The following is a 16,047-nucleotide window of genomic DNA, read 5'->3' as shown; positions in this document are numbered from 1 at the left end:
GTATCTAAAAATTCCAGAATCTGAGGAAAAATGAAAGCAATATCACTGACGATTATTGTATGAAACATTAAAAAAAAAAATCAGAGAATGAAATTGTAAATGCTTCAGAGAAAAGCAACTTTCATATTACCTTTTTTGACATTCTATCCCCATCTCACCTCACCCCAATCCAACCCAACCCAACTCATGACCTTATCTTACATGAGCTGAGTTTTCAGGATTCCAATTTGATAAGGCATTTAATTCTTCTATCCCAAATAAACGTTCATCTTTATTCGATATTCTGGAAGAAAACGAACCATATAATAACATATTTTCCTCTATCCATCAAATATAACTTGAATTTAACAAAGTCATTGACAGCATATTGATATAGCATTAGAATTCTAGTTCTCCAAAGGGGAACAATGGCATGAGTTTTTCTGGAAGAATCCATCTAGAAAGATATTACTTGTACACAGTAGAAATATACACAAGCCTAGCTTTTTTCAATCAATAGGACTAAATTAGTAAAAATTGCTATTTTATTTTTTTTATACATCAGTGTGCAAAAAGTGTGACTTTGCATGAAAGGGAGCTGCTCAGACTAAGTGAGTTAAGGGACACAAAGGGTGTTCTAATGTTCTAGATCACGGGTGTCAAACTCGCCGTGTCACATTGCGTCACATGATGTATCATGACATTTCCCCCCTCTCCCACATGTGTGGCCTGCATGTGATGCATCCGGCCCGTGGGCTGCCAGTTTGACACCCCTGTTCTAGATGCTTAAGGTAACAGTGCAATCTTTAACACTCTAATTCCAAAACTGGATCCTGTTCCTGTTAATTTGGGAATGGAGTTCTTGACATGGTGTTTAACGTTTGAAGTGACCTTTAAGGTAACCAAAGTAAAATTGTCAATCAAAGTTGATAAAAATAAAATGAAATAAGCTATGGATTTTATCCCTTGGAATTGATTAGGCAAGTACAACTTACAAGAGCAGATTTTTCTTGGAAGAAAATGCATCATAGAATTAGTTTTTTTGTCCTTTGGTTAAATCATATATATTTCTGCAAATTAGTATATTTGGTAGGGTAGGAATGAGTATGATAAATAATATTCTTGGAAATGGTCCTTAAAGGTGAATGTCTAAACAAAGACTTGGGTTGTTAGCATTTCCTAAGCTTCATGTAAGAATTAAGTACAGGTAGTCCTCAAGTTATGACTATAATTGAGCCCCACAATTATGGTCATAAGTTGCGACTCTTGTTAAAGTGGATCATTAAGTGACCAGACCCAATTTTACAATCTTTTTTGCAGCAATTGTTAAGGAAATGTGACTGTTGTTAAGTGAATCCATTGGGGCAGGTTCCCCCCACCCCCAGAAACCAGAAGTAAAAGTTGGTTTCTGGCAAAAGCATCACAAATTGTGGTCATGTGACCATGGGGCATTGCAAATGGCCATAAATGAGGCCTGGTTGCCAAGAGCCCAAAATGCTGTCACATGATCATTGGGGGAAAATGGATGCCAAAATTTCAAAACTGGGTTGTGAGTTCCTTTTTCAGGGTCAATTGTAACTTCAAACAGTGGCTAAGCAACTGGTCATATGTTGAGAACTATCTGTATTTGGGGTGGTGGTGGTTTGGAAGTATTGTTTTCATGTGGCCAAGCTTGTATTGTATTGCTTACAAGCAATACAATATTGGGTCATCTCTTTCTCCCAGCCTCAAGTTCCTATTTGTGAATGATGTCAGTTATTAACTATATCACAAAACTGTGAGGATCGAAGTGAGAAAGTCTTGCAGTTCTCAATCCCCAGACTTAAGGAAAGGATACCACCAAAGCAATATCTTACCAGCCTTAGAGTGGTTCTATTGCTGAATGATGATGATGATCAATAAACAAGTATTGGTTTTATAAAATTTCTCTTTCTCTTACTGCCTCTCTTTTTGCTCTCTTCTCAGTTTGAGATCCAGTGGCTGATGATTCATTGTGACCCCCGGCGTCCTCAAAGAGAAACATGCAGTGAACTTACAATCAGGAGCTCGGTAATCTTAAGGGCAAAGCTTACTTTTCGATTTTGGAATACAGGTAGTCTCTTGACTTATGACCATAATTGAGCCCAAAACTTCTGTTATTAAAGGGGATCACAGGATCCTGGAAAAACAGCAAAGATCATAGATATGAACCAGCAGCCAAGCATCTGAATTTTGATCACATGAGCATGGGGATGCGGCAAAGGTTATAACTATGAAAAACGGCCATAAGTCGCATTTTTCAGTGCCATTGTAATTTTGAACCGTTGCTAAACGAACTGTTGTAAGTCGAGGATTACCTGTATTCAAAAGGCCTAATATATTTCCCTTTGAAAGCAGAGCTTTAAAAAGTCATTCAGGATGGGCAGGTGCTCTCCTTGCCCGATTAAGCCCTTTTCAGCACAAATCAAGGCACAAGGCGTTGCCAGAAGTGCACGATGCTAAAAGCAGGCCAAAGGGTTAAAAAGCTGGAGTCATTCAATCCCTCCTTTCTAGACATCAGGTTTCCTCCAGTCTAGCTACCCTCCTCCAACACTCATCCGAGCAACAGCTGTGCTTTTTGTCGGTTGTGCTATTTGGGGGGTTTGGAGGGATTCCTTTGGGTTCTGTTCTTCAGTAAACATTAAAATTCATCTGTGGCAATCGAAGAAGTAACCATGGCTAGCTCAGGCTCCTGCACAAAGTTTCCCTGGTTCCTGTGGATTTTTCTGCAAGCCATTTGCCTTTGTCTAGCACAAGTGAGTTCTGCCTAACTTTCTTGTTATTCTTTTCAGATAAGCCAGACAATCATAAAGGTAAGTCTTAAAACTAGAAGGATTCTTATTCAATTGAAGCATGTGAAAGGTTCCTATAAACTACGGTACTTGCTGTTTGATTCTAGTTTGGGTTGTCAATCAATTAAAACAGTGTGTATGTTTCTAGTGATGTTGCTATATTGGAGAAGGTATGGGATCTGTTATGCCCAGCTGGAGAGCTTCCTAAAGGAAGCCAGAAGCCACCGTAAAATATATTGCCTGAGATATCATAGTTTGAACCTGCATTGAGTTATTTTTCCTGGTTGGTGAGGCTTCACACACCATTCAGAGTAATCTAATTAAGATCAACAGGTATGATTAAGTTGGGATTCATTCTACCAATTTTGATGCTTCCCTCCCCCAGATATATTTAGTATCCTTCTGCTTTAAACCAGACTTTTTAGTCCAAGGAAGCTCATTTGTTTTAATTCAGTGCAATCCACAAAGGACACATCCTTCGGATTAAGTTAGGTGGGTTAATTATCACTTCGGTTCCCTAAGCAATCTTCTTATAATTACAAACAGGGTAATAAAAAGGGATCATTTCCTCCACATTTATGCGTAACGTGGGCTTCCAACTGATCTTAGTGATTATGAATGTAAAGCCAAAATTGATTTTTTAAAAAATTAATCACCATATAGTGACATAGATAGGTACATGGTACCAAGATACATAAATGGAAGAAAGTTGAATGTGGAATAAGGCACTTTGCTGTGGGAAACACAGAATGGGAAAAATTTCTGTGAATTTCACTCCGCTCACTTATTTGAGGATTCTGAAAAGATGATATGTTTCCTAATAACAGTCATTCATTGTTTTGTGGAAGAATTCTCTAGTGACTGACACACTGTAAAGCAGAATCACATATATACATGCATTCTTTTATGAGCTTACATTAAAAATAGATGGAAAGCTCTCATTTTTAAAAATCAGATCTTCAAAGAATGACAGAAAATCAGCTGAGAGTTTACTTAAAACTATTAATGTGAAAATGCATTTCTCCAAAATGAAATGTTAATCTTTTGAAGCACAGTGAGCAAATCCAACAGATTTGTCATGACTTTTATTTGTACAGAGTCAAGCTAGCTTTGCTAGACACTAGAAAGAAAAAAATTCTGCCTATGTTTTTACAAAGAAAACGAATGTGTACTATGCAGCCTTAAGGTTGATGGCGTCATGAAGCAGCAACAATAATGACTCTGGTCTGAATTAAAAATACCTTTTAAACTACTGGTTGTGAGAACTCTGTCTAAAGCTGAAATTCTCACATTCTGAAATTAATAGGAAAACTGCTTTTTCTCCCAGCTGTTCACTATTTACCGAAAAATGTGAAGGTACAAAAAAGGGCCTGTTAGAAAATCACAGAGCATCTACTGTGCAGTCAGAATTTCATCACCAAAAGAAAACAGTGTGTCTTATAGGCCTTGAATTCCTCCCCTAAATTATTATTGAAAATGAATAGTTTTGAATTTTCCAAGCCTCTTGGGACTTACAAAAAGAGTTTGTAAGAAAGAAAGAAAGAAAGAAAGAAAGAAAGAAAGAAAGAAAGAAAGAAAGAAAGAAAGAAAGAAAGAAAGAAGTAAGAAAGAGAAAGGAAGGAAGGGAAGTTATAGAGGATAAGGTTTTATTAAGGGCTATGGTATGTGTGCGTAATTAATCTCTTGCTTATGTACACTTCTCTGAAGATAAGTGTGGATATTAGCTATACAGTTAAGCCAATTTCACTTAAACTCCTTTGTGTAGGTACCATTTTGTTTTCTCTATTTCAAATTGATTTCCCATTTTACAAGGGAGTGAAGTTAATGGGGCACAATTTTAATCCATAGGACGTTATTTTATTCCATTTTATCACTGGGCCAGTCATTGTGAGAAGACACCTTCTTTTCCTGTTTAGAATAAAATGAAAATATAAAGCATAATAATCCCTTCCTTTTCATTCCCCGTTATTGCCTTAAGGGGCACTTTACATTAGGATTTACTGTAGGTCAGTGGAGATTCTCAGTCATCCAGGTCATAATTGTATCAAAGGTGCTTCCCCACCCCCCTTCAATAGGCAACTAGTCGGGTTTTTTTTTTCCTTGAGGAAAAAGAAGAAAACATTTTGCTTCTCATCCAAGAAACTTCATCAGTTTCAGAAGCTTCACCCCACCCTCAGAACTGATGAAGCTTCTTAAATGAGAAGCAAAATGTTGTTTCTTCTTCTTCTTCTTCTTCTTCTTCTTCTTCTTCTTCTTCTTCTTCTTCTTCTTCTTCTTCTTCTTCTTCTTCTTCTTCTTCTTCTTCTTCTTCTTCTTCTTCTTCTCCTTCTCCTTCTCCTTCTCCTTCTCCTTCTCCTTCTCCTTCCTCTTCCTCTTCCTCTTCCTTTCCTCTTCCTTCTTCCTTCTTCCTCAAAGAAAAAACAGTCTAGTAGCCTTTTGAAGGAAAAAGCACTTTTGAGATTTACTGTATGCATGAATTTACTGTAGGCATGAATTCTGTCTCTGCCCACCTCCACTAACAGAGATACATATATGCGTATGCCCATCTGTCCCCACACACCATGTGTCAATCTGTACATCTCAGATAGTAATTACTCACATTTGTCACGAATTACTATCAGGCAGATTAGAACAGGAACATATTACCCAATCAAGCAAACTGAATTTGATTAGGTTAGTCAGAATATCTTGTTTGTGGTTCTCAATTATTCCTTCCCCTGTTTATAGGCTGGTTTGAATTGTTTCCTCTTCCTATTTAAACATTTCTTTTTACTCCTTGCCAGAGAGGCCCTCCAGGTCCACAAGGCCCCCCTGGCCCCCCTGGCTCGCCAGGTGTTCCTGGCATTGATGGCATCGATGTAAGTATAGCTTGTGCTGTGTGGTGACAGGGAGCATTCAAGACATTCCTCCTCCAGCATTATACAATGACACTGCTGTCTCTCTGAGTGTATTCAGCATGCAACACACTTGGGCACATCTCTGTCATGACTCGTTAATTGGCATTAGAAATGTTGTGCTGATTGGCTTGGAAACTTAGGAGGTGCACACGAGAACTGGTGGTGTGAACTAGAACAAATTATCCTCTGCAGCTGAATCAGGTCCATCATATAATCTGTAATTTGCATTAGGGATTCCACAAGATTAGTATTTATAATCTGCAAATTCCATGCTATTAGCTTCATAGCAATTCTGTCTACTAGCCATAAGAATTTCTCCATATAATGTGCACGTGGTGACGCAGTGGTTAGAATGCAGTATTGCAGTATTGCAGTAATTTACTGCCGACTGCCAGGAGTTCGATCCTGATTAGTTCAAGATTGACTCAGCCTGCCATCCTTCCGAGGTGGGTACAATGAAGAACCAGATTGTTGGGGGACCAATAGGCTGACTCTGTAAAACTGCTCAGAAAGGGCTGTAAAGCAATATGGAGTGATATATAAGTCTAAGTGCTAGTGCCATGTGTATTACAGGAACATTTATATCATCTATATAATACATATAAAATTTACAGATAAGTGCTACTATGTTAACATGAATTTCACTTGATTGTTACTTTCTTCTATCCCATTAGGGAGACAGAGGCCCTAATGGCCTCCCAGGCCGTCCAGTAAGTAACTGAGAACAGGTAGCATTTTAAAAACATCTTTAAAAAAAATCTGTTTTTATTTGCTAACTGACTTCATTGATATGAAATTCACTCCTTTAGGGTCCTGATGGTGATGCTGGGAAACCAGGTGTCCCTGGATTGCCAGGAGTACCAGGAGCTGATGTGAGTATAAATCTTTATGGTATCATCCTAAGATGTTTTTGCTATGTGCTAAAAAGATTCTTTTGATGTTGAACCTATATTGGGTGTGAAAGTGACATGCTGCACTCCCTGAAACTGGGAGTTCTTTATTTCACAATTCCCTTAAATTTAGGCAGAATACTATAGAATCATAGGGTTGAAATAGATGCCGTGGTGTTTATCAAATCCAATCCTCTATAAAGTGCACTAATCTTTGTACTATTCTAGACAAATGGAAATCTTTTCTTGAAAGCCTTCAGTGATGGACCATCTATATTTCAAAAGGTAGTCTGTTCCATTGCTTAATAATCAGGGAATTAATCTTTTTTTTCCTTCCAAATTTGGATTTCTCACTATAGAGATTTTACCCACTGGTTCTTGACTCATCTTTGAGTATTCATTGGCCTATGTTTCTGTCGTTTCCAATCCAATGGAATGCTTGAAAAAAAATAACGTCTAGGAGGTCAGGACTTTGTTCATCAGCACAATCATCTTCTGAAAACTGAACTTAATGGGATAAAATTTTATATAGTGAGAGGAATTAGTAGTGTTGTGGGGAAAAATCCCCTCATAATATTTTCCCAATTGTCAACTGCTCCATTCCAAACTCCTCTCCTTCCTGGTCGCATCACTTAGAGCAGAACTCCAAAAATAAGAGACTGGAAAGAATTCTATGCTCTTCATGCATGTTTTCCTTAAATTGTGCGCTCTAATATGCTGTTACGGATTTAGAAAGAATCAGCACCTAAGAATGAGCCATTGTTATAGATATAGCTACATAATTCTAGTTCATCCTTCACTGTCCTGATGCTGTTTGCCTTTGCTGGGTGACAATTCTGAGAGCCTATGGAGTGTATCAGGTAGGAGAAATGTATTCTAGGCACTGAACTCAATGGTCTTATCAAAATCTTGTTTACTTACATACAATTTATACAGTGGTGACTTTTTCCTCCATAGATAAGCACACATGGTATCATTTGTACCTTTTCATGTTTGTTCAGAAACCTCCCAATCTATTTTTTGATAGATTTTATTGTGACTCCCAAAGACGTGGACAGGATACTGAGTAGACTGAATGCTGCCACATGTTTATTGGACCCGTGTCCCTCCTGGTTGGTGCTGGCCTCTCAGGAGGTTACATGAGGCTGGCTCCAGGGGATTATAAATGCTTCTTTGAGTGAGGGTGTCTTTCCCGCCGCCTTGAAAGAGGCGATGGTGAGACCTCTCCTCAAGAAGCCTTCCCTGGACCTGGCAGTATTGGCTAATTACCGTCCAGTCTCCAACCTTCGCTTTGTTGTGAAGGTTGTTGAGAGTGTGGTAGCATGACAGCTCCCTCAGTACCTGGATGAATCGGCTTATCAGGATCCGTTCCAGTTGGGCTTCAGGCCTGGGTACAGCACGGAAACGGCATTGGTCGCATTGGTTGATGATCTCTGGAGGGCTCGGGACAGGGGTTGCTCCTGTCAGCGGCTTTTGATACCATCGACCATGGTATCATGCTGCACCGGCTGGAAGAGTTAGGGGTGGGAGGCACCGTGCTGTGGTGGTTCTCCTCCTTCCTCTCTGACTGGTTGCAGTCAGTGTTGGCAGGAGAGCAGAGGTCAACCCCGAAGCCCTTTGTATGTCGGGGTCGGTCCTCTCGCCCCTTCTGTTCAACATTATGTGAAGCTGCTGGGTGAGATCATCCGTGGTTTCGGGGTGAAGTACCACCAGTACGCTGATGACACCCAGCTGTACATCTCCACCCCGGACCACCCCAATGATGCCCTTGAAGTGATGTCCTGGTGCCTGGAGGCTGTATGGATCTGGATGGGGAGGAACAGACTCAGGCACAACCCATCCAAGACCGAGTGGCTGTGGTTTCCGACATCCCGATATAGTCAGTTGGTGCCATCACTGACTATTGTGGGCGAGTCGTTGGCCCCCACGGAAAGGACTTGCAACTTGGGGGTCCTCCTGGACTCCCTGCTGTCTTTAGAAGAGCATTTGACAGCTATGGCCGGGAGGGCATTTTATCAGGTTCGCCTGATTCGCCAGTTGCGTCGCTTTCTGTTTCGGGACTCGTTAAATACGGTCACTCATGCCCTCATCACTTCCCGCCTGGACTACTGCAATGCTTTCTACATGGGGCTCCCCTTGAGGAGCACCCGGAGGCTCCAGCTGGTCCAGAATGCGGCCGCGCGGGTGGTTATGGGAGCGACATGGCACTCCCATGTGACCACCCTCCTGCGCGAGCTGCACTGGCTCCCAAGGGTCTTCCGGGTGTGCTTCAAGGTTTTGGTTACTACCTTTAGAGCGCTCCATGGCTTCGGACCGGGGTATCTACGACCGCCTTCTGCCACCAGTAGCCTCTCACCGACCAATATGCTCCCATAGAGAGGGGCTCCTCAGGGTGCCGTGGCCAAACAGTGTTGACTGGTGGCCCCCAGGGGGAGAGCCTTCTCTGTGGGGGCACCCGCCATCTGGAACGAGCTCCCCCTGGAGATATGGAGGATCCCGGATCTGTGCGCTTTCTGCTGTGCCCTCAAAACATTTCTTTTCCAGCAGGCCAGCCTGGCCTAACCTCTCTTTTAAATTGTTTTTAAAATTTTTTAAAAATTTTTAAATTTTAAATTTGTCTTAAGAATTTGGGGTGTTTTAAATTTCATTTTCCGGGCCAATTATTTAATTGTATTTTAATGGTTTTTTAACATTTGTATTATATGTATTTATTTGGCTGTTCACCGCCCTGAGTCCTTCGGGAGTAGGGCGGTATACAAATTTAATGAATGAATGAATGAATGAATGAATAAATAAATAAATAAATAAATAAATAAATAAATAAATAAAATTGCAAAGCAAGTTTATAATTACTTGTTATAAATAGAACAGTTCAAAAACTTTGACCACATTGGTGAAAAGTCTTCCTCCTTGCCCCAATATCAAAAAAGACTAATTCAAATGTTAACACACACACACCAAAACTACATTGCTGCAAATTAATTTCTCTTTCCTATGTTCAAAAATGCTGCAGCCATTTCATATACTTGGAAAATCCACAAATTATATTTTGATACTTACAAATAATAGGGATATAACAACAACCCATACAGATATATCTTCTAGAGACTGATCCAGAAAAACATTGACAGTCCTGTTGATGTCAGTTCAAATGCAAGAATTATAGGACCAAACCAAACCATCTCCAACAGGGTGCTTCAAACTGAAGCAGTTTTTTGTTGCTGTTTGGTCATAAAGTCATTTTATCTTCATGCAAAATTCATGTCAAATTGTTTTTAATACAATTCTCCACTGGCTTTCCAGTAGAGAATGTTCAAGTTCATTACTCCTATGATCATGTAAATGACTAATAGCAATTATATCATTTGTCATCATATCTCCCTAAAGGCAGATTAGAGAAACAGATAGTTTCTCTAAAACATCTAAACACTGTGGAACAGGGCCGTAGATCCTTGTGGAGGATGGTGGTACAAATAAATAAATGAATGAACTTCAGAAGAAACAGATGAAGCTGGATCAAAGAAACCAAACATCAGATGATTAAGCTGAAAGTACTTCCAGGAAGCACTTGGTAGTAAATCAAAGCTCATTTTTAAAAATTCTTTGCTTCCGGAGAATTGAGTTGATGTAAAGTAAAAGCATTATGACAGGCCCAGTTTATTCACCTACACACAAATGCAGATGACATTTTAAAACTGGGATTATTTTATGGTGTAAACTTTTCATGGGTACATGGGTCAAAATTACATTTGTGATTCAATACTTCCCCAAGATGTGTTGCCACACTATTTCAGGGATGACATTTACCTTCCTGCAAACAGGAATTCCTGTACTTCAGTGAGGTCAAAGAATCATTTTGCAAAATTAAAGGAAGTGGGGAGGGGAGTGACTAGTGCTAGTATAATAGCCCAGTGAGAAACCTGAACATGTGAGAAATTAAATCCACTCTTTAAATGGGTAATTGTAATTTATACAAAGGAATATTTCACAGGATGTCCTTGCAAAGAAATGTATTCAGTATCATGTCCGCTTGTTAAAATAATGTGATGGAATAAATATAGGAAGGCTCCTGAAAAATTAAATCATCCTTGAAGTTACATTCATTTCAATCACATTTACATTAAGGGAATTCAATACCATCTTCCTAAATCTTCTTCCAACTACATCAAAACAGCAAATAAGTTCAAATTTACCAGCTGAAAAGAGCTCCTGAAAGTTTTTATGTGAGCAAAATAAAGTTTGTCGCTGTTGTTACGAGCCAACAGCATCAGATCTAATTTGCAGACTATCCAGACCAGTGATGCGTTGCCCCCGGTTTGTACCGGTTCTATAGAACCGTTAGTAAAATCAGTGGGAGGCTCTGCCCACCGACCCCGATGTCACCAAAATGCTTCTGTGCATGTGCAGAAGAGTGCGCGCACGTGCGAGCAAAGCGAGCACGCACATGTGGCCCCTTTGCGAACTGGTAGTAAAGGTAAGCAGAACCCACCCCGATCCAGACAGACTATCAAATATCATCAGTATGTAATTTTTTATTTTATTTTCCAGTAGGAAAAAAGTAACTCTTTTTTCTTACTGGACTTCTAAGATATTTTCAGAATTTCTAGTTATGCATAAGACTTATATAACCAAATTAAAAGGAAAAGAACAAAGAGATATTCTTGGTGTGGTGCATCAAAATGATTTGAATCAAGAAAAAACACCATTAATGATTACTAATAATTAAGTAAATCTAATCCTGTGGTAGAACTGGTAAAGCCAACTTTTATTAAACAAAGAATCTCATATTCTATTTATGAAGATTGTTGTTCTGTTTAGAATCACATTAATAATTGTTGATTAATGAGTCTGGAATTTGTACAACATTCCCATTTATATCCTAAATACCATAGATAGTACAATATTACTTGATTAACTTGTTAGAAACCAGTAATTAAGAAAAAAAAATCTCAGTTTAGATTTTTCTCCCTTTTCCCAATTTCCTTGCTATTTTCTATGCAATGAAATTCTGTTTTAGAAGAATAAAGCGTTTAACTTTATATTTAATACAGCAAAAATCTATGTCAGTCTAGCAATGAATGGAATGCATTAGTGATCATAATTCTTTGAAATCCTACTCTAGCAGTTGCTTTCTTCTTTTACATGAAATGTACATCAATTTCATATAAAAGAAGCTTTTATATCAGTATAAAACCCTTTTATAGGGTATAGCAGTTTATACAACTGCTGTTATATTTATATTATTTATATTAAATATAAACCCTTATTTAATATATATAAATGTAAATATTTATATCAAATATAAATACTTATAAAATATATACTTAGCAGTTACCCAAAGATGCTAAAGACTATTTAAAGAATGTACAGTATGTAATTTTCATTCAAAATTTTCAAGAGTGTGATCTGAAATTGTAGTACAATCTACTGTATAGCTTGCTTTAACTTTAGTCATCAAGGAATGGGAAGTCATAAAATAATGTAACCAAAAGCATTTCTGTGGGCATAGATATCTATGGGATGGGACATAAATGACAAAATGTATATTGTAATTGTTACATAGTGGAATGCAATATTACAATAAAAGTAGGAGAGAATAGAGCTTGCATTATGCTATCACAATGCCCAATTTGTCACTTTCGTGTCATAATGTAAGAAATGGACTCCCGTGCTTATGTATAGAGAATATAAAAGCACGTTCTTTTTTTAAAAGTTTACTAGAATGTAAAATTAAATTCAGGCAATCTAATCTAGATATGTATTAGAAAGTTGACAATATAATATTGGTGACAGAGTGTTATGATCCAACAAGGCCTCAAATTTAATTCAAATTACCTTCAACTAGTTTACGCTCCACTGACTTAATGTACATATGTTGAGAAAATTATGTACTTGTTTTGTATAGCCTGTGTTTGGAGTATGTAAATGTAAGAGTGATTAATGCGGATGACCCAGTCTGACAATGACTGTAATAAATGATATTCTCCATCTGATATTTCCTCTTCAGCAATCAATTTGGAAAGTCTGCTAAGGAAGAAAGCAACATTCTAAATTTGTACCATTAGAGTTGCCACTAAGATAAACTTCTTCCATCCAAGCATTTTGTAAGAGCTGCTTATTCTGAAGAAGAATATACAGTAGGTAGCCCTCGACTTACAATGGTTTGTTTAGTAACCATTCGAAGTTACTACTCCATTGAAAAAAATGACTTATGACAGTTTCTCACACTTACGACTGTTGCAGCATCCCCATGGTCATGTGATCAAAATTCAGACATTTGGCAATTGGCTCATGTTTATCACAGTTGCAGTGTCTTCTTGAGGTCATATGATCACCTTTCGTGACCTTCTGCACAAGCAGTCATTGGGCAAGGCAGATTTACTTAACAATCATGTTACTAGAATTAGAATCAGAATAGAGCTGGAAGGGACCTTGGAGGTCTTGTAGCCCAACCCCCTGCTCAAGTAGGAGACCCTATACCCGTGATGGCGAACCTATGGCACGCGTGCCACAGGTGGCACACGGAGCCATGTCTCCTGGCACGCCAGCTCAGCTCCAACGCTAGGAATCTCTGGAGGCTGGGGACAGGAAAAAAGTCACTTCCTGTCCAACTGGATGTTGGGAAATGGGCCATTTCGGGCCTCCGGAGGGCCTCCAAGGGGGTGGGGAAGGCTGTTTTCGCCCTCCCCAGATGCATAGAGAGGATCTGGAGCCAGGTGAGAAAGAAAAACGGGCCTACTGGGCCATCGCGTGCCAGGAGCGGGAGGGAGGGGGGTCATGCTCATAGAATTATGGGTGTGGGCACATGCGTGCGCGAACCTCCCCTGCCCCCCCCTTCCTGGCACCCGATAGCAAAAAGGTTAGCCATCACTGCCCTATACCATTTCAGACAGGTGGCTGTCCAGTCTTTTCTTAATGATGAAGCAGCTAGAACCTCTGGAGACAAGCTGTTCCACTGGTTAATTGTTCTCACTGTTAGGAAGTTTCTCCTTAATTCCAGGTTGCTTCTCTACTTGATTAGTTTCCACCTATTGTTTTTTGTCTTGAGTTCTGGTGCTATGAAAAATAAGTTGACCCCCTCTTCTTTGTGGCAGGCCCCTCAAATATTGGGATGTTGCTATCATGTCACTCCTATTCCTTCTTTTCTCTAGTCTGATCACACCCAATTCCTACAACCGTTCTTCATATGTTTTTGTCTCTAGGCCTTTAATCATCTTAGTTGCTCTTCTTTGCACTTTTCCAAGGTCTCAACATCTTTTTTGTAATGTGATGACCAAAACTGGATGCAGTATTCCAGGCTTGGTCTTACTAAGGTTTTATAAAGCGGTACTAATGCTTCATGTGATTTTAATTCTATGCCTCTGTTTATACAACCAAGGTTGGTATTAGCTTTTTTGGCTGCTGCTGTACACTGCTGGCTCATATTTAAGGGATCATCCACTAGGATGCCAAAGTCCCTCTCACATTTATTAATTTTGAGCCAGGTTTTGCCTAATGTGTACTTGTACATTTCATTCTTCCTGCCTAGATGTAAAAGCTTGCTTTTCTCCACATTAAATGTCATGTTGCTGGATAGGGCCCATTGTTCAAGTCTTTCAAGTTATTTTTGAATCCTGAGCTTGTCCTCTGGGGTGTTAGCTATTCCTGTCAGTTTAGTGTCATCTGCAAAGTTGATGAGTTCCCCTTTTAATCCCTCATCTAAGTATTTATGAACAGTACTGGGCCTGAGACGGAACCTTGTGGAACTTTCCTCCATGTAGATGTAATACCATTAAGGACTACTTGTTGAGAGAGGAGGAGAAGGAGAAGGGAAGAGGAAGTAGAGAAGAGAAGAAGAAGGTGGGGAAAGAAAGTTGGAAGGAGAAGAGGGAGAGGCTAGGTTTGAGGAGAAAGATGGCGGTACAATAAAAAAAAAAGATGAAAGGCAGCTCTGAACAAACAAATATAAATATATTAAGAAAAAGAATGAATTGTTTAAGAATAAAAGAGGACAAATATGTACAAATAGTAAAGTTATAATTTAGGGATAAATGAAGAAGGTGTTTATGTATGCAAGTATAGAAATACTGAGGTATATTCAAAAAAAAGGAAAGGGGGAAAACGATATTGACAAAAATTGTAATTGAGTAAAATGTATTTGAATTTGACTAATTGTATAAGATAAGAAACGACCAACACTCTGTTCAAAAAAAAAAAAAAGAAAAGAAAAATGTGGGTGAAGGTAGGAAAGGAGAAAAGAAAAAAACCAATAAAACTTGTTTAAAAAAAACTTGTACTACTTGTTGAGTACAATTTGTTGGCTAGGTACAAATCCATCTGGTGGTGATGCTGTCTATCCCACATTTTTCTAGTTTACCAAGAAGTAGGTTGTGATCTACTTTGTTGAATGCCTGACTGAAGTAAGTATATTATGTCCATAACATTTTGTTGGTCTGCTAATTTAGCCACTTTGTCAAAGAATGAAATAAGATTGGTTTGGCATAATCTGTTTTTAATAAACCCATTCTGGCTTCTAGTTATAACTTTATTTGTTTCTAGATGTTCTTTGATTATTTTTTTCCAGTATCTTCCCAGGTACTGATGTTAGGCTGATTGGTCTGTAGTTTTCTGGGTCTAAGTTTAACTTTACTAATTTAACAACCGTGAAGTAAAAGCAAGAAAGATCGTAAAATGGGCAAAATTCACTTAACAAATGTCTCACTTAGCAACAGGAATGTTGGGTTAAATTGTGGTGGTAAATTGAGGATTACTTGTATTGGTCTCTTGCAATAAATAAATATTTATTTATTATTTAACTTAGCAAAGACTTGTTTCTGTTTGACAAGAGAACTCCAATCCTTTAGCATGTAGTTCCATGCTACAAAATATGTTCCTGGTTTGATATAATCAACTTTAAAAAATAGCGGGCAGAGAACAAAAGCCTGTATCCATCCATATCATTTCTGAATTGCATTCCAAACACAGACACAATTTAATAACCTTTCAGAGAACCCAGTTTTATATATATCCTCTGCATGCAGCATGAAATAAATGAGTTCAAAGGAGCTTTCACGCCCTTCAACTTTCTCAAATCACCTGGGGATTTCACTTGATAATCCCAGGTGAACATCTGCCCTTCGGAAATGTTTATCCATGCACAGTAGGGGGATACGTGCTTGTCCTGGTAAGTATGAATGAAATGAATTTCATGCACTGCTGTATCGCTTTAACAAGCAGGCGGAGAGCTAAAGGCTTAAAGAGCAGGTTTCCAAAAGCTTCTTAAATTGACGCAATTTGCTTCTGAGTCAGGGGGCATTAACTTCTGAGTAAAAAGGATAAAAGTCAACAAGAAGAAAAACGACAACGACTTATATTTCCTACCATCTCTTTCTGTTGAACTCTAAAGGGCTGGATACTTTTTCCCATCTCAGGAGAAAAGTTAGGAGATTGGAATGAACCACTTCTGGCACCAGCTCCCCTGCCCTCCCCACC

General features: G+C 38.8%; 1 protein-coding gene across 1 annotated transcript in view; it reads left to right on the top strand.

Moving 5' to 3' along the window:
* Window positions 1–16,047, top strand: part of COL9A1 (collagen type IX alpha 1 chain) — an 89,763-nt gene that overhangs the window by 14,225 nt on the left and 59,491 nt on the right. Inside the window, exons 4-8 of the mRNA XM_034431973.3 lie at window positions 1,945–2,028; window positions 2,790–2,810; window positions 5,573–5,647; window positions 6,361–6,396; window positions 6,496–6,558. Coding sequence (XP_034287864.2) covers window positions 1,945–2,028; window positions 2,790–2,810; window positions 5,573–5,647; window positions 6,361–6,396; window positions 6,496–6,558 — 279 coding nt within the window. The remainder of the gene's footprint in view (window positions 1–1,944; window positions 2,029–2,789; window positions 2,811–5,572; window positions 5,648–6,360; window positions 6,397–6,495; window positions 6,559–16,047) is intronic.

The sequence above is a fragment of the Pantherophis guttatus genome, chromosome 1, assembly GCF_059756535.1.
Source record: "Pantherophis guttatus breed Tessera chromosome 1, ASM5975653v1, whole genome shotgun sequence".
In the NCBI taxonomy this organism is placed as follows: domain Eukaryota; kingdom Metazoa; phylum Chordata; class Lepidosauria; order Squamata; family Colubridae; genus Pantherophis; species Pantherophis guttatus.
The sequence above is the reverse complement of the archived record's forward strand: the minus strand, read 5'-3'. Positions and strand labels throughout refer to the sequence as shown.